At 39.1% G+C, this 24,358-nt stretch overlaps 1 protein-coding gene and 1 long non-coding RNA gene across 7 annotated transcripts in view; one reads left to right on the top strand and one right to left on the bottom strand.

Moving 5' to 3' along the window:
* The window catches only part of LOC105498653 (uncharacterized), a 160,745-nt gene that overhangs the window by 61,196 nt on the left and 75,191 nt on the right, over positions 1–24,358 (bottom strand). For all 4 annotated transcript variants that reach the window (XR_011612470.1, XR_011612467.1, XR_011612466.1 and 1 more), the window contains exons 5-6: positions 4,707–4,790; positions 4,365–4,501 (exon numbers count right to left, since the gene is read on the bottom strand). This is a non-coding gene — a long non-coding RNA (uncharacterized lncRNA). The remainder of the gene's footprint in view (positions 1–4,364; positions 4,502–4,706; positions 4,791–24,358) is intronic.
* Positions 1–24,358, top strand: part of LOC105498654 (MAM domain containing 2) — a 170,497-nt gene that overhangs the window by 103,091 nt on the left and 43,048 nt on the right. For 2 of the 3 annotated variants that reach the window (XM_011770879.2, XM_011770882.2), the window contains 2 exons: positions 19,278–19,371; positions 21,058–21,210. In XM_011770879.2, the coding sequence (XP_011769181.2) occupies positions 19,278–19,371; positions 21,058–21,210 (247 nt within the window). The remainder of the gene's footprint in view (positions 1–19,277; positions 19,372–21,057; positions 21,211–24,358) is intronic. The other variant, XM_024786710.2, reaches the window with a different exon arrangement.

The raw sequence follows: 24,358 nt of genomic DNA, 5'->3' as shown, positions 1-24,358 counted from the left end.
CATATTGATTGGTCATCGGATGCTGGCTACCTCAGGAAGAGGGTATTGACTTGAAATGCCCGGCAACTTTCCACAGGACTAACAAGTCGAGTGCTGTCCACTGGCTACACTTTCAGCAACTGGGAGAATAAGCCCTTCATTCCTGAAGGATCAGTTGGGTGGTGCATCTACTATACTGATTAGGTCAGAATCTCTTGGTGTGGGGCCTGGGAATCAGTATTTTATAAAGTGCACCAGGGTATTGTAACATCCAACATAGAGAACTATTGCTCTGAATAACTACAAAAGTTATTTTATAAAAGTATAATATTTTATAAAAATATAGTATTTTACTAAAGTAGTATAAAAGCAGAAAAGAAGAGAGCAATAAGAAAGACCATGTGTTTCAGGCTCACATGCAGCTGAGCTGCACTGAAACCAGGCATGGTAGCCCAGCAGATTCTGTGGTAGCCAAAGGCCTGTGCAAGGATATGTCTGTGTAGTGTCCCTGCCCAGGTCCCCCTCCCTGAAGTGCTGGGAGATGTTCCTGTGACCATACAGCTGGGTAGGAACAGAGTTAGATGAATGGTCTTCCTGCCCCTAGGTAGCTTTTTCACTGTCAGTGACTCACCCCTGTCAAAGCTTCAGAGATCAAGAGTTTTCCAGAGTTATGACACCCAAACCTAGGCTATTGTTTTCCACATGTGGTTTCTGTCCACAGAGAGTACATGTTTCTCCAAAAATTCTTGCCATTGAGAAAGGAGTTTTAAGTCACAGAGCATCCAAACACGCATACGGCCAACACTTGCCAGCTGTTACAGTCTGTCTGGAAGCTTCATATTGGCTGTTCTGGATGGTTTAATAACTCAGTATCAACTTTACTTCCAAATTGATGACAGTTTAAGATATTTTTCTGAACCTATTGAGCTTAGCATACATTTTTTAATAGTTGGAATTTCTAATGACTGAGTCCTGAAATGAACTTGCTGGAACTTCTAGAAGGTTCAGAGTTCAACCTGGGTCAGAACAAGTGACAAGCTGGCCATTTATCAATTACCTACTTTGTGCTGGGCAGCACATACTCTCTTGTTTAGTCCTTAATACGCTACAGTAACACCAAATTTAGGGGAAGAAACTGAAGTTTCAGGACATTTAAATAGTTTGATTCCTCCTGTTTCATTGCCACTCTTCCCCAAATTCCAGACGAAACCCTTCAGTGACACCCCTAAAATTCATCTCAAACATGTCCACTTCTCTCTCTCCAGGCACCACCCTAGTCTAAGCTGCCATCATTTCTTACTTAAACGACTTCAATATCTTTGTAGCTGGATCTTCTCTTCCACCTTACTCCCTCTATACGCCAGAGAGAGAGAGAGAGATGCAGCAGCCAGAATCATTTCTTTGAAATGGAAATCAAATCTTGGCCCTCCCCTGTGTGTAACTGTTCTATGGCCTTCCGAGTAAAACTTCATCCCATACTGTGGTTTTTGAGGTCCTGCACAGTTGGATCACTCCCCACTTTGCTGGCTTCATCTGCTTTCATTCTGCCACAATCAGAGTCCCAGAGTCCACATAGTCACGTGGGCCTTCCCTCTGTTCCTTGAGTCCCAAGGCCTTTCCTGGCCCAGGGCCAGTGCTCTGCACAGGGGGTGCCTCCTTCCCCAGCCATTCCCCTATCAAGCTGGCTCCCACGCTTCTATCCCAGGTCAAGTGCTTCCTCTCAGAAAGGAACATTCCTGACCGCTGCGCAGTTTATAACCACTTTCTTCACACCCAGATTACTCCTCATTAGTTTGCCCAGTTTATTTTGTGTATAACATTTATCCCAACCTGAAATTATCTCATTTGTTTGTTACTTGTTCATTGTTCATCTCTCTTCCTGTGAAGATATAGCATTCATGAGGACAGGGACCTTGTCGGTCTTGTTCATCTCTGTATCCACAGCATCTAGCACTGTGCCCTGGTGCAAAGTAGGTCATGAGTAAAATTCTGTTCAATACATTTTGTTTGGTACCTATGTGGTCAATGAATGAATAAAAGAATGAATGAGTAGACTTTCTAAGGTTGGGAAGTGGCAGAGCTGGGGTCTGAATCATGGTCTAGTCAACTCTGAAGCCTGCCTTTTAGTGCAGGGTATCTTTGGGTGGCCAAGATCTCTCTCCAATCTTGGGGAAGGCCTGTTCTTGTGCACCTGGAGAAAATGAGGTTCCTCAAGCCTGCCTTGGGGTGTAGGTACCTTTTGTTATTTAATTCTCACAATACTCCTGTGAGGGAAGTAAAGTATTTCTTTTCAATGTCCTTGACATTTTAGAATGCAGTCTAGCTCAAGGTCTCCCAGATGATCTAGTAGAAATGAATGCCTAAACTAAGAGCCTGGCACACATGTGTCGCCTGCCTATGCTTTGTGACCTCTGAACCCATTTCTAAAGCGCGTCAGGTGTGATTCTTCAGGGCCCAAATCAAAGACAGGACCTATTTTCATGAACATTATTTCCACCTCTCAGTGAGTTGTCACACGGGACCAGAGCGGAGGTGAGTGAGCAGCAGCTCATGCAGAACTGTAAAGAAGTCCAGCCTTTCAGCTTTTCTCCTCTTATTTCCCTCACTCTTGATGGCTGCCTTCTGCCTCCCCTGTCCCTTTCTGATGGCCTCCCACTCTGGATGTTGCTTTCCCTTGCTTTCACCTATTTGCATTTACCCAGCCTGTTTTAAGGACAATGGGCTGATTATTAATAACCCCTTGCTATCTTCCCTGGGTAGTTTAATCTTTGGCACAAACTATAGGGATGAAGCAATGCTAAGAGTTTCCCTTAGACCATTCTAGCAAAGTAGCCTTTTAGACAGATTCTGTGTGATATTATCACAGCTGCCAACAACAGGCTGTTGTTGAGCACTCTCCAGCACTTCATTTGATGCCACAGCTCCCTAGGAAGGAAAGCAGTCCAGCACCATTTAACAGATGAGGAACGCTCAGGCAGAAAATTAAGGACATTGTTCAACATTACACAGCTATTAAGTGGCTAAACTGAGAAGCAGATCCAGGTCTTTTTGACTCTAGAATTGATGCTTTTTACACTAAGCCTAGTGTAAAAAGCCTCCTAGCCCTTGCCTGGCTAACATCAAAAGTATAGGATCAGGTGAGATGGGGAGTCCAGCCCTAACGCTCAGGATTCCTGAAAAAAATTTAGACTTTATTTTTAACCTTCTGGTGTTTTAGTTTAGAAATAACTTTGGCTCCTAGGAGGGGTCAAAATTCAAGGTGCTTTAACATAGACAAAGGAAAGCTGTGGGTTAGAGGAAAATGTAGCATAATGCATAAGACACTTGGCTGTGGGTTCACTGGCACTTATGGCATTACAGTTTGAGCTAGTTATGTAACCTTTCTAAGCCTTTTCTTTCATGTTTAAAATGGGTATACCAGGAGTATACCCATATATCCATAGTATATGGTAAAGACCAAAGACAATGCATCATATAAAGTTCTTAGCATAGTTCCCACATATATCATTTATTAAATCTAGCTGAGCAGAGAGAGAAAGACTAATGAATGTTTTTTTCTTAGCCCTGATCCTCATAAGGTTTTATAGACAACATCTCTTTAATACATGGATAATTCTATACCCTGATTTTTGCTGTGAACTTCTTTAAACTAAAAATCAGGTCAGAGTTAAATCTTTATTTTAACAAGATGAGACTTTCTTAAAGAAATGGCTGCCTTTATACAATTATAAACAGCTTACAATAATAAAATTGTATTTAATGTTTTAAGAAACATTTTGAAAAAGGATGAATCATGAAATGGTCCTCTGGATCTGTTTTTCCTCTTTATGAAATAGAGAGCAGGTGAGACTTTCACACATTAAGGAGGATAATGAGAGAGAACAATTCAGTCCAAAACACTTTTCCTAAAGGCCAAATATTAGGAAAGACTAGAGAGTGATCGTCAGAAATTCCATAACAATGGACGCAAACATTAGCCCTTATATATTCAAATCCTTAGTTTATCTTTACGCTTGGTCACCCATGGTAGCATACATATTAGATCCTGCAATGCCTTCTGGCCTGAAGCTAGCCTTTCCTTTAACAAAGATCTTTCAGTGGTCTGTTAATTAGAAGCACTGAGAGGAATGTGATATTGTATTCATTAAATATTTCTTTTGGAGAAAAACTGTTAAACAGTCCAAAAATGAAAACGACTAAAGGTATTCCATTTCACTGGGATCAGGCTTAATAATCAGCCCAGCAGTCATTAAAATCTTCATGGTAAATCCTTTTAAATCTGTATCTTTACTGTCATAGGACTAAAAAAAAAAAACTTCAAAAGTCCTTTACGTATTTGAGAGAAAGCCCCCATCCAACCAGTTTTTAAAAATATAAATACATACTTTTTTTTTTCACTAGGTGAGAATCTTGTGTCAGCCCTTCTCATCTTCTGTCCCATGGAGCACAAATCCCTTGAGATATTTCATTGAAAAAGAGTTCTGTTGTCAGATGAGTTTGCAGAACTTGGCAGACTGGATCTCTACTCCACACACGAAGATTCACAAAGCACAGTCACATATTAGAAACTCTCAATAAGGTCTACATTAAAGAATCCAGTTTAACCTTGTTAAAGGGTGGCAGTTATATCAAAGCAATTAACCTAGAACCTTTGTCTTGTATAGCACCTATCACCATCATACTACTCTCATAGCACTTAATGCATTATGTTGAAATTGTCTACTTACCTATCTCCTTAGATGTAAGCTTCTGGAGAATACGGCTCCATGTTTTTTTTTTTTTTTCCTTAATTCCTCATGTCAATGCAATTTCTGGAACAGAGTGGGTTCTCCTGTTAGTAACCCAATAATAGTTAAGACAGAAAACTGTACTATGAATGAATAGGTGTTGATGGTAAGGAAGAATTCCATCAAAGGAAAAAGGAAAATTAAATGTTTCTGCCTTTGGATAAGATAAACTGTAATCTCTTATAGCATAGCACCTGAGCAATTTGGCCTACAAGGGATTTTAGTGTGAATACTTAAAACCAGGACTACCTGGCTAGAGTGAATATTAGCACATTTATGGACATGTATATGCTGAGTCTGATTTGGAGTGTGTGTGTGTGTGTGTGTGTGTGTGTGTGTGTGTGTGTGTATATATTTTTTTTTTTTTTCACAGACAGGGTCTCTGTTGCTCAGGTTGGAGCATGTCTGTTGCTCAGATTGGAGTGCAGTGGCACGATCATGGTTCACTGCAGCCTCCACCTCCTGGGCTCAAGCAGTCCTCCCACCTCAGCTTCCCAAGTAGCTTAGGTACAGACCCAGCTAATTTATTTTTCATTTTTTGCAGAGACAGGATCTCACTAAGTAGCTCAGGCTGGTCTCAAACTCCTGACCTCAAGCTGTCCTCCCACCTCAGCCTCCCAAAGTGCTGGGATTACAGGCACGAGCCACCATGCTTGGTCTCTTTTGGAGCTTTTTATGATGGTATTTACTAAAACCAAGAGCTGTGACTTTTCCCTTTGAAACAGCTTCCCATTCTTACATTGTGCCTTTACCTATTTCCAAGAACTTAAATCAAGTTTTACCAGCCCCCGTGCAAATCCCCTGATCCTTTCCCTGCCCCACAACACAGCTTATCCAGCCTCCATTCTGTGATTATGGTCAATGATGCAGTTGCTTCCACGTCATACCCTCCCCACCTGCAGGTCTTCCTGGCTTCTCCACCTTGGTCTTCCTAATGCCTGGAAACCCAGGGTAGCTTTCATCTTTACCCCAGTCTTCTCAGCACAACTGGAGAAAATAAGACTAATCTCCACTGTCCCCTCCATTCTGCTGGGAAAGCCTTTTATGCATCTCATCTCTCGTTGACTTTTCCTCATCCCCCATCCCAGATGTTCAGATCTATTTTCACTCACAAATTTCCAACTTGACCCTCCCTGCCTCATTCTTAGGATGTGATCTCATGGGTTCATCTCCCAAAGGATAAAGGCATCCAACACAAGCTCCTTCGGTTCTGTTCCTCTCTGAATCTTCACCTGCCTCTCTTCATCTCCTGATCAATCTGACAAAGAAAGTATTATCCTTGCTCTTCATCAAAACCAACCTGCCCATCTAGGAATTTGATCTCACCTTCCTGCCCCCTCTGGGAACTTATTTCATAAATTATTCCCTCTCTCGTAAATCTTCAATCTCCATTAGTCCCTTTGCATACTGCCAATATATGTTAGTCTCCTGCATTTGACACAAATGAACAATAAACCTTCCTTTCATCTCAGTACCCATTTAAGCTGCCAATCCCTACCATTCCTCGGCCTCCAAACTTCTGGAAAGATGTATCTTCAATTATTGTCTTCACTCCAGTGTGGCTTCTCATTCCTCAAATCCATGTCTTCTGCCCTCTGCCTTCCTCCTCCAATGCTCCCTCAGCATTTATCAACCGCAAAGTATATCTCATTGATCTTGTTGCAGAAATCATTATACAACCCAAGGAAGTCCTATGCTTCTCTCAATGACCACCTCAAATGCTTCTTCCTCTTTGAATCTTTTATAAGTCATTGACTTGGGTTTTACTTGTTGGAATGGTATTTGTGTAATGAAGGAGCTCTAGTTCAGGAATATAAAGAGTTGGCCTCACTCTAGCATTTACTATGTAAATCAGAATGTCATGTCACCTTTATATGAAACAACGACATGTTTCAAAATGACCTCTAGGTCTCTTCTACTTCCTGTTATAGTTTTGGCATCTTAATAGCAGAAACTGTGTTTTAATATTGTGCAACACAGCCCTTGCTGGTAATTTTCTCTATTCCTTCATTTTCTTTTACAAAAATTTTTCCCTTTTAGGAAAAAAAGTTGAAATTTAAGTCTTTGATTCAAATTTCCACTTTTAAAATCTTTTTAACTGTGCCCTTACAGAATGAAAATATGACTACATGTAAAATACCTAGGGTTCTGAAGTTTTAAAGGCAGCCCTAGAAGTTCACTCAAACAGAAGAGCAAGTCTAGAAAGTTTCTGTAGAGATTTATAAATAGTTGGCTATTTAACAGCAAGACACCCTGCTATAAAGAGATTAAGGAAGCAGAAAACCAATGTGTAGACAAGATTCACGAGAGAAGGTGAATTTCCTATCACATTTCATGATGTCTGGGAGCACTGGAAGAGAACTGCTTCAGGATATTAATGTCCCAGCATTATTAAAGCAGAGCAGCTGAGAGCAAAGTAGAAATAGAAAGGCCATTAACTGCTGACAAGATAATCAACACATTATAGAGCACAAAAAGGTGGCTTTGTACCAGAACAAGGAAAATTATACTGTCAAGTGGAATAAGTTTTCATGTCAAAGAATAAAGGAGCTAAGTATGGAAAAGGAACCTACTCTTGAGTTTTTCAAGCTAAACTCAGCATCATTTATGAGTACAAGAATTCTACATTGCTTTAAATATGAGTAAGGCAGCCTGAGATATTCTTGTTTTCCTTCTGTTTCATTTTCTTTCAGTTATTTGTTGAGACCTTCTGTGTTTCATGCCAACTTATGAGAAAATTACTGGCAAGATAGATTAGCACAACTGGTAGTTGCTGACACATAGTTTACACGAACATAGTGTTTATGTCAGTCCATTCTTTCATGACTTTTCTGAGTAATTTCATGGAACATTGTTGGATCAGCAATTTGTTCTCACAGCAATATGGAGACATCTGAAAAGACAGACCAGGCATTCTTTCCCTACAGTTTTACTAATAAGCTTAATTAGGCAAACATTTATTCCAAAGTGTGTTTATGAACCTGAAAATACCACTTCCCTTCTCCACTCCCAAACTTCTATCTTGTGAATATTTCACAGACTTACAATCACTGCATTTTAAAGAAATATTTTCCTAAATTCTGGGTGATGCCACATTATTTTTTGATGCTCACATTGAGATTTTCTGGGGATCCTCTGGTTTTCTGAGCTCACAGAACAAATAAGTATTTGCTGGCCTCTAGAGCTACAAGCTCAACTCACGCGATTAGAAATTGACAATTCACACATTAATAAAGTCTCTCTAATTTCACCAGAGGAAACATACCTTATTTCCTTTTGCATAGATATCCCTACCTTTCCCTCCTTCTCTTGTATATCTTTCTTTGGATATTTTCTGCACTATCTGTTTAGCACTTACTTCTAGTAGAAGTCTCTCTCCAGTGAGTCCACAAATCACTTCCCTCTGGCATATCCCACCACATCACTGACAGTCCATGAGCTTTTACTTTTTGTGTAGTATCAGGTTACATGTGTATCTATACAATGCTCAAAGAGAAATCACTATTTGTGGCCCTCCCATTTCATCTCAATCTTCAAACCAAGACATTTGGTTCTGCTTTATTCTTCAAATGAGGAATACCACATAAACAAATCTGAAAGGCAAATGTCAAGCCAGAGGGGAAAAAAAAAGGTTGCAACATATGCAACAAAGTCTTAATACATTTAAAATAAAGATATAAATCTAATAAATTAATAAGCAAAAGGTAAACTAAGCAATAGGAAAATGGATAGGATATATACAGGCAAATCAGAAAAAAAGAAATATAACCAGAAAATAAATGCACAAATATATCCAACCTCATTATAATAAAAGACATTATGTTTTTAGACAGGGTCTTACTCTGTCACTCCAGCTGGAGTGCAGTGGTGTGATCATAGTTCACTGCAACCTTGACCTCTGCAAGGTCAGGAGATCCTCCACCTCAGCCTCCCAAGTAGCTGGAACTACAGGTGTGCACCATCATGTACAGCTAATTTTTGCATTTTTTGTAGAAATGGGGTCTCACTATTACCCAGCTTGTCTCAAACCCCTGGGCTCAAGCGACCCACTCATGTGTGGCCTCCCAAAGTGCTTTACAAGCATCAGCCACCACACCCAGCAAAAGAAATCTTAAAAGTAATGAAAGAATACATTTGTCTATCAAAATATTTCAAAAACATAATACCCTGGAGTGTGATGTTTATATTAATTGCTGTATTTATACTGTATACTGTTTGTATTGTTCAATTTATTAATTAAAAAATAAATCTTTCACTTTAGATGCATGTATAAATATATATACCCATTTTTATATATACATATATATATTTGGGTCTAAAGTGAAAGATTTACTTTTAAATATATATAATATGTACATATGTACATATAGATGTTTTCTGGTCTAAGTGAAAGATTTATTTTTCAATATATGTAATATATATGTATATATACATACTGTTTTCTAGTCTAAAGTGACAAATTTTTTAATTGATAATTGAATAAATACATTCAAATGTACATATATATGTATATACAGTCATGTATCACTTAATGACAGGGATACATTCCAAGAAATGTGTTTGTTAGGCAATTTTGTCCTTCAGAGGACATCATATAATATTTATACAAACCTAGATGGTATAGCCTACTACACACCTAGACTGTATGGTATAGCCTATTGCTCCTGGGTTGTAAACTCATACAGCATGTTATTGTATTAAATACTGTCAAGAGTTACAACACAATGGTAAGTATTTGTGTATCTAAACATATCTAAAGAGAGAAAAGTACAGTAAAAATATGGCAGTATAATCTTATGGAACTACCATTGTACATGCAGTCCATCATTGACTGAAATGTCATTATGCAGTGTATGACTAAATGTATATATATAAACATATATGTGTGCATGCATAATGCGCGCACACACACATAACATTACCCTGGAAAGGTGAGGATGCAAGGAAATAAGGATTATCATGTGCTCTTATATGAGGGTAAATTGGCACAATGTTCTAATAAACATTTAATTACATGAATCAAAAAGAAAGCACTCAAACATGCATACTTTATGACATAACAATTCTACATCTAGGGATTTATCATAAGGAAATAATCATGGTTATGCACAAAGATTTAGCTATCATCATTCATTCCAGTAATATTTGTAATACTGAGAAAGTGGAAACTACCATATTGTCTGTTATTAGGAGTTGGTTAAATAAGTGTGGCATAGGTTAAAAAGGGGTAAGAGTTATGTAAGCTTTAAACTGCAGCTCTTCTTCACCTCATGGATCCACACTTTGGCTTGGGAATGAATGAAAATCAGGCTAATTGTCTCTATGTCTCAGAGGTGGGTAGGGCAAAGTCAGCATTCTTATTAGCAGAGGATTGCTAAAAGTGCCTGCTGTCTTCTTCAGGCTCAGGAGGGGTTCATCTAGAGCAGATTGAGCCCTTGAGAGGCAAGAGGAAGACCTAGATTCTTCCTTTTCTGCTGTTTGTGAATTGCATTCTATAAATCTATCTTCTGGTAGGACTGACCTTTTTGTAACTCCATCCAAGTGAGCCACAACAATGACTCCAATTATGTCTATCCTTGGACATGACAATTAAATTGGTCTTTACATTTTATTACATTACATTGGTCAGGGAAGTGTTTAACCAGGGGAACTCCCTATGGAAGGTGGGCCGGAGAGAAATCACATTGTATGTTTACCCCAGCACTGATTTTTTTTACACAAAATCACAAGCAGCCTGGAGACCTATTAGAAATCACCAGACTGGCCGGGTACGGTGACTCACACCTGTAATCCCAGCACTTTGGGAAGGTGAGGCAGACAGATCACTTGAGGCCAGGAGTTCAAGACCAGGCTGGCCAACATGGTGGACCCTGTCTCTACTAAAAGTAAAAAAAATTAGCCAGGCATGGTGGCGCATGCCTGTAATCCCAGCTACTCAGGAGGCTGAGACATGAGAATCCCTTGAATCCAGCAGAGACAGGTTGCAATGAGCTGTGATTGTGCCACTGCACTCTAGCCCAGGCAATAGAGTGAGACTCTGTCTCAAAACAAAAACAAAAAGAGAGGTCACCAGATGGTCACCTGCCCTCTTGAGGAGTACATGTAAAAATCAGGAAGGCATTTGCACCTATTTTCCTTCAGTGATAATGAAAGCTTTATGGGGTAATGAAATATAATAATGTCTTCATTATTAGGGTGTGGAATTAGAGACTAAAACATTAAAAATGTCTCTTAGCTTTGTCTAATATTCATTTTTTCAGAGGCTTTTCTCATTTACTTTCCACTTGCATCTTCGACATTAATCGTGTAGGAATAGTCTTCTCTGTCTCACCATGAAAAGAACATGAACTTTGTAATCAGACAGACTTTGCTCTCAAAACAAGGGAGGGAAGTGAAAATGGGTACAAGTGAAGATGAGGGTGTAGATGTGGATGTCAGGGAAGCTGTGAGCATTCTTTTTTGGGGGCCTACATTTTCAGTACAGAGCAGGGCAGTGATGTCTGAGGTGAAGGAAGAGCTGCTGTGGAGACGAGGAGATACTATGGCTGGTTCGACATTAGCTAGTTCTGAAAATCAGCCCCAATCTATGTAAGAGTCAGGCTCCTGTGCTGAGTTACCAAAATACTCTATCAACAAATGTAAGGCAAAATGACAGAAAGCTGGTTGTAAACACAGGTCAAAGAAATGTTTGGTCCCATGCTATTAATTAGGGAGTGGCATCATGTCTCTCAGAATCATATTTTAAGATACCTCAAGCAAAATAGGGAAAATAAGGGGGCTGTATAATGAAATACATTCTATCAGGGATCTGGAAGGGGCGTAATGTTTCATACCTGAGTCTGCAACTGGCTGTTGTGTGAGCTGCTATCACAGGCTCTCTGGGCCTGTTCTTCATTCTAAAAAATGGCTGATTCTGTGGTCCCTTTTGGAACCTCCCCTCCCCTTACAGTGGCCTAAAGATCAGAAAATAAAGCAGATTTCGGAAATCTTTGAGTTGAGAGATTTGGATGTTTACCATCCAGATAGCAATGAAAAAGTTCAGCTGCAGGCCTGTATGCTAGCACACGGTGGTCCCTAGCCCCGACCTGAAGGCTCCTGGGAGCAGAAAGACTTTCACACTGGGAAAAGCTGGAAGCTGCTTGATCTCTGCTGCTTGTGAAAGCCAAAAGTTGAATTAAATCAGATGGGTCTTTTAAAAAAGAAAAAACTAACCAGATGGGTCCTTTAAGAAAAAAAGTATTGGTCAGCTAAAAACTTATTTAAAAACACATGGCCATTCTGCCTTTTGTGGGAGATGAAGACCAAATATGGTATCTGCAGCAGGCATGCTTTTGCAATTTAGCAACTATTTCTCAAAACAGTGCTGGGTTCTAAGAATGCTAAAACCTCACACTTACTTTTCTAGATAAAGCTTCACTTAGCCTGTCTTGAGGGATTTGTAATAATTTCATCCATTTTGCCAAGTATCTCAATATTGAAATTTTTTTAAAACTCTATTACGACTTATTGTCAAACAGTTAAATGAATGCAATTACATCGTATAGTGTATCTTACAGATGTGTCAATAGCATCTTAATGAAGGGCTCTGGAATTTCACTGACTGGATTATAGTAATTTTGTGAATAATTATGCCACCAACTCTGTAGCTGTCATAACCAAATTTATCTGTGCAAATGATTTCAAAAGATTTTAACCTCATCAGAAGAAAAGTTAAATTTAACTCAAAATCAAACCATCTGGGAAATTGTTGAGGTCTACCACTTACAACAAGAACTTAACTAGGTTCATTTTGTGAACACGGGTAAGTTATGATATTGTTGGCACAGGACTGAAACGTTTCTATCCAAATATAGAAGGCAATTTCTGGAAGCTATCATTTACATGCTAATTATAGGCCTAAATGGGGCCATTCAATTGGTAAAGTAGATGGTGGATGAACCCAACAACCTGGCCTACCATGTCTATCAAGCAGGCCATGGAATCCACTCTAAAAGGCAGTGAAAAAACATTTAATACAGCCAGTGTTCAGTTCTTTAACACAAACAATCCTTTTGAACTACAAAACAAAGATTTGATTTGATTTGATTTCACAGCACCCAACAAAATTTATTTCCTCCTCCTGGCAAAATTCTATTCATTATATTTGGTAGTTTTTAAACTATAACATCTCACAAAGTGAAAAGCAGTAACCTTGATTATTTTAAAACCTATCTTGATTTGGTTTGAGAACATGAATTCCTGACATATCTGATTCTCTACTTTTTCTTTCCCGGGTACTTTTTTTTTTTTTTTTTTTTTTTTTAAGATGGGATTTCAATCTGTCACCCAGGGTGGAGTGCAGTGGTGTGATCACAACTCACTGCAGCTTCAACCTCCCAGGCTGAGGTGATCCTGCCACCTCAGCCTCCTGAGTCACTGGAACTACAGGTGTGTGCCACCTGCCCAACTAATTTTTTGTACTTTTAGTAGAGAGGGGGTTTTGCCATGATGCTCAGGCTGGCCTCGAACTGGCAGCAATCTGCCTGCCTCGGCCTCCCAAAGTGTTGGGATTATAGGCATGAGCCACGGCACCTGGACTCGTGGGTACTTTAATCAGGAACTTTTATGGACTTTGACAGGCCTAGGGGCAGTCTGGCCCCTTTGACTAATAACCTTGTAGCTGGGTTTGCACACAGCAAACCTAATCAACCACCTTCCTCAAAAAAAAAAAAAAAAAAACTTTAGAAGAGACTTAAAATTATATACTATGAGGAGCATTTGCTCAGTGACCTTTTAGGTTCTGCTGCCTGTCATTATGTTGTTTCTAGAGAGCAGATCATTGTTTTTTTGAAAGGGAGAAAGATGAAAATAAAGAGGAGATTCTATTGTCCTTTAATAATTACAGTTTTCTAAAGCAGGAAATTGGAACAATAAATCCTTGATAATCCAGGGGATGATTATTCAGTTTGGGTATTAGTCCATCTGCCTTGTGTTTCTGCTCCTTTACCTTTTGTTTCCAGGGCTTGAGGATATTTCTTTCATTTTTTCTTTTTCTTTTTTTTTTTTTTTTTTTTTTTTGAGACAGTGTCTTGCTCAACCATCCTGGCTCACTGCAACCTCTGCCTCCTGGGTTCAAGCGACTCTCCTGCCTCAGCCTCCTGAGTAGCTGGGACTATAGGCATGAGCCACCATGCCCAGCTAATTTTTGTATTTATGTAGAGACAGGGTTTCACCATGTTGGTCAGGCTGGTTTCAAACCCATGACCTCAAGTGATCTGCCTGCCTTGGCCTGCCAAAGTGCTGGGACTATAGGCGTGAGCCCCTGCACCTGGCCCATATTTCATTGCTTGTTAGAACAACCACCTGGTGATGTGTAGAGGAAGAGAAAATGAAATCTAGTCCATTTTTAGAACAGTCTTGGTCTGAGTGGAGAGAATAAATAGGTTGAAATTGACAGTGAATCCAAAAATTAGGTAACAGATCTGGTCACAATGACTTATCCTGTAATCCCAATGACTTATCCTGTAATCCCAGCACTCTGGGAGGCCGAGACAGGCAGATCGCTTGAGCCCAGGAGTTCAAGACCAGCCTGGGCAACAAGGTGAAACCCTGTCTCTACAAAAATACAAAAATTAACTGGGTATGGTGGTGCATGCCTGTAGTCCCAACTATTTGGGAGGTTGAAGCAGGGGGATCACTTGAGCCCAGGAGGTTGGGGTTGCAGTGAGCTAGGATCACACCACTGCACTCCAGCCTGGGCACAGAGTGAGAGTCTGTCTCAACAACAACAACAACAAAATCCAGCTCTGAAAGTGCCTAGCACAAGGACTGCACATGACAGGAATTTAGTAAGTGAGGTTTTATAATCCACACAATAGTTTTCTACTATTCTTGACCAGTAGTTCTCAGGGAGATTTTTTCCCCCAGTGGACATTTGGCAATGTCTGAAGAAGTTTTTGATTGTCACAACTTGGCAGTGATGCTGGCATCTAATGAGTAGAGGTTACAGTTGCTGCTAAACATCCTACAATGCATAGGGCAGTCCTCCATAACAGAATTATCTGGCCTAAAACGTCAGTAGTGCTGAGGTAGCAATACTCTGTTGTGGATTTTTAAAAGCATGTATACTATGTATTTTTAGTACAGTAGAGGGTAAGTTGAGTAATATTGTTGATCCTTCCTTGACTGTACTTAAAATTATTTCTTTGCAAATATGTTTTTACAGCTCTCCATTCACTGCCTGTTTGTGTTTCCAGTCAGTCTAGGCAGATTTCTTCAGCTATGAATATTCTCCATCAAGACAAACATTTTAAAGTATTATCAGTACCTAAGGACTGGGATCTTCAGTAGATGGAGACATTGATTTACATAAATTTAATTTGTCTCTAACTTCTAAGAGATTTGCATAAAATCAGGAATACCTTTCTAAGAGATATCACTTTACTTGGTCCCTCATCTTCTTCCCCCCTCTTTTTTTTAATTAATTGTTTTTTAGAGACAGGGTCTCACTCTGTCATCTAGGCTGGAGTACAGTGGCATGATCATGGTTCACTGCAGCCTCCAACTTCTGGGTTCAAGAGAGCTTCCCGCCTCAGTCTTTCAAGTAGCTGGACTACAAGTGCACATAGCTATTTTTTTAAATTCTTTTGTAGAGATGGAGCCTCTCTATGCTGCCCAGGTTGATCTTGAACTCCTGGCCTCAAGTGATCCTACTGTCTCACCCTCCCAAAGTGCTGGGATTATATGCATGAGCCATGCTGGCTCATGCCTATATTTAATATTAATTTTTAATTTAATATTTAATATATTTAATATTTAAGAGGGTATGGTACCCTCTTATATATTAATATACAATTAAGCTAAGATTTTTTCCAGTCTTAGAGATGTTCCACTTGCTTTGAAATACTGCCTAAAATGAAATAAACACTGTTTTTAAAGAAAGATCTATAAATAAACAAGAGGTTAATCCCTTCAATAATTTAGACTATGACTGATTCCCTTCTTGTCACGTTCTTAACTGGACCCAGAGGGTAACTCCTTAAGAACAGGACAAGATGTTTGACTTATTCTTTGTCCTGCCTCAACCAGGCCCACTCATCCGCTTGTCTAGTCACCAACTACTTACTCTAAAATAACCTCTCCACCTCAAGGAGCATACAAAATGTAAAACGGCGGCCCCAAACTAAGAGCTGACATGAGCAGCATTACTAACAGCCAGGCAGAAAATCCAGTGTGTTAGATCAAACAGGCTGACCTGGTTGTGTTTCTTTTGTGTGTTGGAATACTGACAGACAACTGCCAACCAAATTTGGGGCTTGAGGCCATCGTTTGAACCTAGTCAGTAGCTGACTTGGGGATCTTTTATCAGACAGAACAACACATGGTCTGGCTAATGTTCTAAGTGTGGAAAAAGCGCTAAGGTAGGACAACCTAGACGCCTGCTATTGTCCAAAACACGTTTAACATTTCTTTCAACCCACTGTGGCAATTCACAAAGTATTTGGGATATCCAAAAGGAGCCAGGGAAGTCTATCCAATAAAACTTTCTGTAATAAGGAAATGCTGCATGCCTGCTGTGTCCAATTCAGTTAACCATGAGCTGCATGTGGCTATTGAGCATTTTCAATTGTGGTTTGTGTGATTGAATACATGAATTTTTAATTTAATTTAATTTTAATAGACACATGTACCTAGTGGCTATCATAATAGACAAGATCATCTAGGAAATAATAATGACTAACTGATTATTCCACATCTTAATTGTAAATATCCTGATTCCTTTTTCTTTGTGTCAAATATAAATATAGAGGCTGGGTGCGGTGGCTCACGACTATAATCCCAACACTTTGGGAGGCTGAGTGGGCGGATCACCTGAGGTCAGGTGTTTGAGACCAGCCTGGCCAACATGGCAAAACTCCATCTCTACTAAAAATACAAAAATTAGCCGGGTGTGGTGGCACATGCCTGTAATCCCAGTTACTCGGGAGGCTGAGGCAGGAGAATTGCTTGAATCCAGGAGGTGGAGGATGCAGTGAGCTGAGATCGGATCACTGCACTGCAGCCTGGGCAACAAGAGCAAAACTCCATTGCCCTCAAAAAAATACACACACACACACACACACACACGCGTATATATATACACACACATATATATACACGTATATATACACACACACATATATAAATATAGAAAGAAGGGGGAAATTCTGTTTAATGCCTATAATTTTATGAGTCTAACATAATTGTTGTAAATTTGGTAAAATTTCCAGGCTTTTTCTATGTATTTTTAGATGAACTAGATATTCGTTTGTCTTATTCAGTTTTTTCACTTAACATTATGAGAGGAATATATTTCTATACTACGAAATAATATGCCCAAGTTATCAGATCTGACAGTGGCCAGTTTCTTAGATAATTGTGCCATAGTTCATTTATTTCCTCTATTTTAAAAATTTTGGGTGTTTTCTTGCTTGCTTGCTTGTATGGTTTTATGGTCACTGTAAAATAATGCTATAGTAAACATACAAAAGCATGTTAATATTTCTCTTCTTTAGAATCTGTTACCATGCCAAATGTTTGAGTTTTATGCAGGTAATGATTTAGATGGTGAACCATTTCATTACCACATACTCATTTTGAAAAGGTACATTTTTACTATACTTGTGAAAAATAGACTTTAAAGCCACCCCCCGACACCCCATTAAAAAAAAGCCAAGACTTTTCTCTCTGCACCACAATTAATTCAGTAAATTATGAGATGGATTAATATTCCTTCCCATATAACAATAAAAGTTGCTGCTAAAATATAACTGCATTCAGGGCTGATGACACAGACCTTTGCTTTACAAACAGGGAATAGGTTCCCAGTAGTAAACTCTGCAAGTAAAATATTTCACATGTTCAGATCATCTCTAGACTCTATAAACATGAGAAAATTAACAGAATTAAATGAGAAAAAAATTTCACCTGTTTTGTTTTGTTCTTTGTATATATACATAGTTATACATTGTATATACACATAGTTATACACTGTGACAAGTCCAAACTATCCTTTTTATAATTGAAAGCAATATGAATACAGTGCAGGTAAACCTTCACACATCTTACAATTAGTAATTATCCAGAAGGTCTTGGATTAAGACATTTTATATTTTGCATACTGGTAAGCTGTCACATGATCTTTACATTTCTTTTTAAATAAATTCTACATTCTAATGAATCTGATCATCTAAAAGCAAAATAACCCTACTGATAAAATAATAAATTTAAGACATAACATTTTAAACTAGAGCCTAAAAAAATCAAGTGTTCTCATTATTTGTAAGTTGGGTTTCAACTTCTGTTATATCATCCTTTGTTTGAATTAGATTTGTAATTGAGGGATTGATTGAACAGGGACTAAATGAGCTTGTGCTACTTAAACGTTGTGATATATTCAAAGCAGCTTTGTAAACCACAAGTACAGTGAAAATCTAATACAAATGTTTTTAAAAGGTCTCTTAGCTCATCCTATATATGAAAAGCAGCCTTTAAAATTTGCCTAATGGAAAGAAATCTAAGACTTTTCTGTCTTTCTCTGGAGCAGTAGATTTAATAATTCATGGTATGGATTTGTTTTTCCTTCACGCACAACAATAAAAATGTTTGCACTGATAAAATAACTGCATTTAGGGTTTTTATTAGTGACACCAACTGGGAACATAGATCTTTGTCTTTGGAAATGGAACATAAGCCTCCAGATGGCAAATCACCAGGACTTTGTTCACAATGTGAATGAAGCATGTTGCCAGAAAGTCATTTCCAAAAAATCAATAGTGTTTGTGCTGGAAATGTTTGAAAAATGCTCAGAAAACCATCAAGTCTATATACACTTTGTGGATTATCTGGGGAAAATGTTTAAAACCTGACAGGTTTTTCTCTGTCACGCAGTTGACTTCTTGCTTTCCTCATTCTTCCTGTCAATTCTTTATGAAATGCCACTGATTTCAGCATTAGTATGTACAATATATCATACTCTGCTCAAATATATAAGTAATTCTAGACCAGGTGTGGAGGCTCACACCTGTAATTCCAGCACTTTGGGAGGCCAACGCAGGCAGATCATCTGAGGTCAGGAGTTTGAGACCAGCCTGGCCAACATGGTGAAACCCCGTCTCTACTGAAAATACAAAAATTAGCTGGGCGTGGTGACAGGTGTCTGTAATCCCAGCTCCTCAGGAGGTTGAGGCAGGAGAATCACTTGAACCCAGTAGGCAGAGGTTGCAGTGAGCCGAGATCACCCCACTGCACTCCAGCCTTGGCTACAGAGCTAGACTCCATCTCAAAAATTAATAATAATAATAAAAGTAATTCCCGGGTTTTATGCAGATGGTAACCATTCTTCTTGCCACTGTGTTCTGTTGTTCATACAGATGATGAAGAGCTGTTTGTAGTCTGCTTATGTTCGTCTGCTGTGCTAAGTGAATCCCAGGTTGTTAAGAGTTTCTAGTTTTCAGTTAACAGAATTCATGGCTTTATTTTTATAAATTTCAGGTGGTTTTCATGAGCCTATGCAAAAGTTTCTGGGACTGTGGGCTTGTAGCCCTGGATGACATTACAATACAATTGGGAAGCTGCTCATCTTCAGGTAAGACAGCAATCATTTCAGCTCTCTGTCTCTCTGGCCTCTACATACATTTCCTGTATCACTGAGAACCACATACATTTCATCTGTGCTAGTCCATCCTTTGCTTTTGTTGACAAAGTGTCTCCTGCAGAGCTGTGTAGCAGGCTTTGAAATTTAGAAATGATGATTCCAATGTAATACATGTCTTTGTACATGTGACTTAACCCCTTTATCCTCATTTGGAAGGGAGCTAGTGATATCTACCTGAATACTGGGAATAACACATATACATTTTCCTAGCATAAGACCTGGCACAAAACAGTGCTTTAAAAGCAAATATCTTCTACTATAATTATTACTATTACTGTTGTTTTTGTTATCTTACATGAATGCAGATTTTCAAGCAATATTGATGAAATTCTTATTTCACAGATATTTGCTAAGCATATACTTTAAAAATTTTAATAAACATTTTCTAAGTGAATTAAATGACAGTGGAACAATAGATCAAGCAATGATGATAGTAGCAAAATAAAGTCATGGTAGCTAGCCATGTGTCATACATTACGTCTAATGAGAAAATGATGCATAACTCAATCCCGATCATTGGTCTGTATCTGCTAATTACCACTGCATCCTACATCATAGGACATCCATTTATTTGACAGGCAAATCGTGGTATCAGTCTGGCACTGGAGAATAATCTCCATGTTTATTTAATTAAAAGACAATTTGTTCTTAGTCCCTTGATTTGCCAGGCACTGCAAGGACAACCCAGGTAAAAATCGTTCCACTCAAGGCATAGAAGAATGAGGTTTCATTAACTAGTACTGTATGTAAAATAAAATGAAGTAAAACAATGATCACAAAAGAGACATATGAAACAAGCCATTTATTAGAAAAATTTGCTAAGAATCTGGATGTAGGGAGGTACAACCAAGTTTAGTCAGAGAAGTCCCCAATAAATTGGGAGGAAGCACCATTCTAATAATTATGAACGTATTGGAGATAGCATTCAAAGACATAAACATTGGATTTGGGAAAAGGAAAATAAACCTCTGGGTGGCAAAATAAGTTCTAAAATTTGATTATTGAGAACGTCACATTCAAAATTATCGCTTTACACAAACCATCTCATTTAATCCTCACAGACCTATGAAGTGACTACCATCAATATTCCCACATTACAGATAAGAACTCTAAGGCACAGAGAAATGAAGTCATTTGTTCCACACAGTTATGCCTCCAGGAGTCCATTTAGCACTCTCACATTCTCCCCCACCTCCAAAGCAACCATGGAGTTGTTATGAGGATACCCTTCACTCATCCAGGATTTCTGAAGAAAGTGCCTGCATTATGCCATTTTATTATTTTCCATATTTTCATGAAGGCAATATACCTCTAATTTCCAGAGCTTTATGAAAAGAAATTCACACAAATTCACAAGTCAGAGAAAGTTTTTTCTCAAAGTAGCCCAGTATTTTAGATCTGTGTATCTGATTGTTCTTTATGTCTGTGGTAGGACCCACAGTGGAGTGCAGGCTCTAACTGGAAGCAATGGCTCCGTGTAGGTGGGCTGCCAGTGGGGGCTCCTCTCCGTCGCATGGCATATGGCCAGACAACATTCATACATGCAGAGTGGGCTGCTAGCAACACAGAGTCACTGAAAGAGTCTCAGCAATTCCAACACCTGCTATTTTCTTGCAGAGAAACTTCCACCACCACCTGGAGAGTGTACTTTTGAGCAAGATGAATGTACATTTACTCAGGAGAAAAGAAACCGGAGCAGCTGGCACAGGAGGAGGGGAGAAACTCCCACTTCCTACACAGGACCAAAGGGAGATCACACTACTGGGGTAGGTGAGTTACGCCACGTGGTGCTGTTTCCTAAGGAAAGTTTCTAAAATAGCATTCTAGGAATCATTTACTGCATTTTGAAATGTATAAAATTATGTCTTGTGTCTAGAATGAAATGCACTTGTGATTCTACACACACAGGATGATTCGATATGTGCATTGAATATCATCCTTTCTGTTTATTACATTGCTGCAACAAGGATCTAACGGGGCTTACAAAGTTATGCACACAAAGAATAGAAGTTAAAAGGTCAAAGTGAGGGACAAAGTAGGGGAAAAATGGTAATCTAAATTGGAGCCAGGGCCGAGGCCTAATATACAAAATGTATTGGTAGACAAAGGAAGAGGCATACAGGTTTGACTCTAAGCTTTCAGTAGCCAAAATTCATCTGTAAAACATGATTCACAGAATGAGCAGTCTACGTGGGTGGGTTGTAGGCAATGATGGGGTGCATTTTCTGTAGAAAACATACAAATCGCAATAAAACAAAGTAAGAGTTGATCTGCTTCATATTACCAACATGTATCAGCAATTGTAAACATTGTCAGTGACAAAATATGTCCTGTAGGCCATGTGTGGTGGCTCACTCCTATAATCCCAGCACTTTGGGAGGCCAAGGTGAGAGGATTACTTGAGCTCGGGAGTTCAAGACCAGCCTAGACAACATAGTGAGACTCTATCTCAACAAATTTTTTTTTTTTTTAATTTAGCCAGTTGTGGTGGCGTGAACCTGTGGTCACAGCTACTTGGAAGGCTGAGGCAGGAGGATTGCTTGAGCCCAGGAGTCAGGGCTACAGTGAGCCATGTTCATGCCATTGCACCCAGTTTGGGTGACAGAGCAAGGCCCTGTCTCAAAAAATAACGAATAATAAATAAAGTACCTTCCATAGAATGGATCTTTCTCACTCACACCCCCATTTCATGTGGTATACCAACTGAATAAAAGCACAACACTTGGTCCAGAGAAGCAGAACTACCCCGATACTAAGCTCATAGAGATATTTCCTCATGAATTCTTCTAGAGAAACTATTATGATAGTAAATATGAGGGTAATTTGCATTGTGCTGTTTCTTATGGTCTAACTTGGGGTATTCAATCTTTTGGCTTCTCTGGGCCACACTGGAAGAAGAATTGTCTTGGGCCACACATAAAATACACTAAAACTAATGATAGCTGATGAGCTAAAAAAAAAAAAAAAAAAAAATTGCAAAAAAATTCTCATGTTTTAAGAAAGTTTACAAATTTGTGTTAGGCCATATTCAAAGCTGTTCTGGGTCACATGTGTGGGCTGCAGTTTGGACAAGCTTGGTCTAACTCAAGATAAGCCTCTAGAATACCACAGAACCACCTCCAGTAAAACCTGTTTGTTTAATTGGCTAAACATGGTAGAATGTAATAATGAACAGCTTTATTTTTTCTATCACTCTTCAAACATAAAGATTCTCTTTTTCCCATGCCTTGGCAAATCCCTTAGCTTCCCAGTCCTGTTGAGATATTAGAACAATTAGATATTCAGGTATGTCAAAAGTCCAGTTGAAATCAAAAATTCCATTTTTCATTCAACTGAATCTTCTCTTTTTCCCTCAGCTTGGGCCTGACTCGTAATTGGGAAGAATAAAGGAAGAAACCGTCTATTCTTTCATTTTCTTTGTTTCATCTCCTCTCCTGCCCCTCATCTTTATGATGTTTTAATCAGGGAAGGTGGAAGAGGGATTAAAAGATAGGAACTTTAGAAATATTTGGTGCTATTTAAAATGATCTCTTAGCTACTGAATGTCCTTTGTTATGACAGATGTCTAAATGCTGGCTCTTTCAGGAGCCTCTGCATCTTACCATTTCTGGCAATGTACTACGGGCTAACCCTCTGAGACCACCCCCTTCCCTTAGTACTTGCACTACAGAATACAACCCACATACATTTTCTGTTCCTGGAAATTTTTCCTTGGGTTCTTCCTAGAACAGTTGTTTCCAGCCACCTTGCTCTAGTAAGTGTCCATTTGGCCTCAATAGCGATGCACTCCTGCCTAACTAAGAAGATAGGCAGCTTGGTCCTACTGCTGACCTTTTTTCTTGCTGCTTCAGCAGATTCTGGGACAATGTTGCTTCAGTAAAGGATGCTGTTGAAGAGATTTAGCATTGGCCCAAAGGCAGACCAGATGCTCACTTTCAGCACTGAGTGAAGGATGATAAGGTGGCTCCTTGTGTGTGAAGCTATCTCTGGAAAGATATCAGGATGTTAAAAATATAACTAGAAAGGCCTATATGTATTAGGACTATTCTAAAAGCATATAACAGAAAACACAACTCAAACTGACTTAAGTGAAAAGAAAATCCTTTTTTGGACTTTGTTACGGAGAGAGACTACTGTGGGGTTAGCTTCAGGCACAGCTTGATGCAGGGATTAAAACTGTGTCCTCAGGAGCCAGTTTCTCTCTCTCTCTCTTTCTACCTCTTTGAGCTGGTTTTTCTGGGTTTGCTCCAATCTAGACAGGATCTCCTGTCATGGCAACACAGTGGCTATAGCAACTGCAGTCTCATGGCCTTTCAAAAATGAATCTAGTGGAAAGTGAAAACTCAGACAAAAATACCCAAATTGAATCTCACCGGCTCTGATTGGAAATGTCTTGAGGGCATAGTACTAAAAAGGTCATTTTTGATTCCCCACAAAATTTAGTATTCTGCCTTATACACAATAGGCGCTCAAAAATGCCTATGGAGCGAATGAATGAATGAATGCAAAAACAAATAATGAATCTATAAGCCTTCACTGACACATTTAATAATAACTAACCAATTAATTAGTGAGACCTCAGAAAATGGGATGGTAGAAAGGTATCTTTTTATTGCAAGAGGATTGAAGACAAGAATTAATCAGTTTTAGCTAGAGCCTATTGTGGTCTAGATGTTACGTGTATGTGTATTTTTCTTGAGAGAAGGTTGACAGTTTTTCTTCCTTTTGTCAGGGATAGCAGTAAGAGATCTAAGAAGAGGTACAACCAAAGAGAACTATGTTGTGGTAAACTACTACAGAGAACTCTGTGGTTAACAAAGACTGTGGAGTGCCTTAGACATGGAAGAGAAGACAGAGAAAAATAGTGAGCATTGAAGGGAAGGAGTCCCTGAAAAGGGCAAGGAGAGACACCAGGCCA

The sequence above is a fragment of the Macaca nemestrina genome, chromosome 14, assembly GCF_043159975.1.
Source record: "Macaca nemestrina isolate mMacNem1 chromosome 14, mMacNem.hap1, whole genome shotgun sequence".
Taxonomy (NCBI): Eukaryota; Metazoa; Chordata; class Mammalia; order Primates; family Cercopithecidae; genus Macaca; species Macaca nemestrina.
This window is presented reverse-complemented; position numbering and strand designations above follow the sequence as displayed.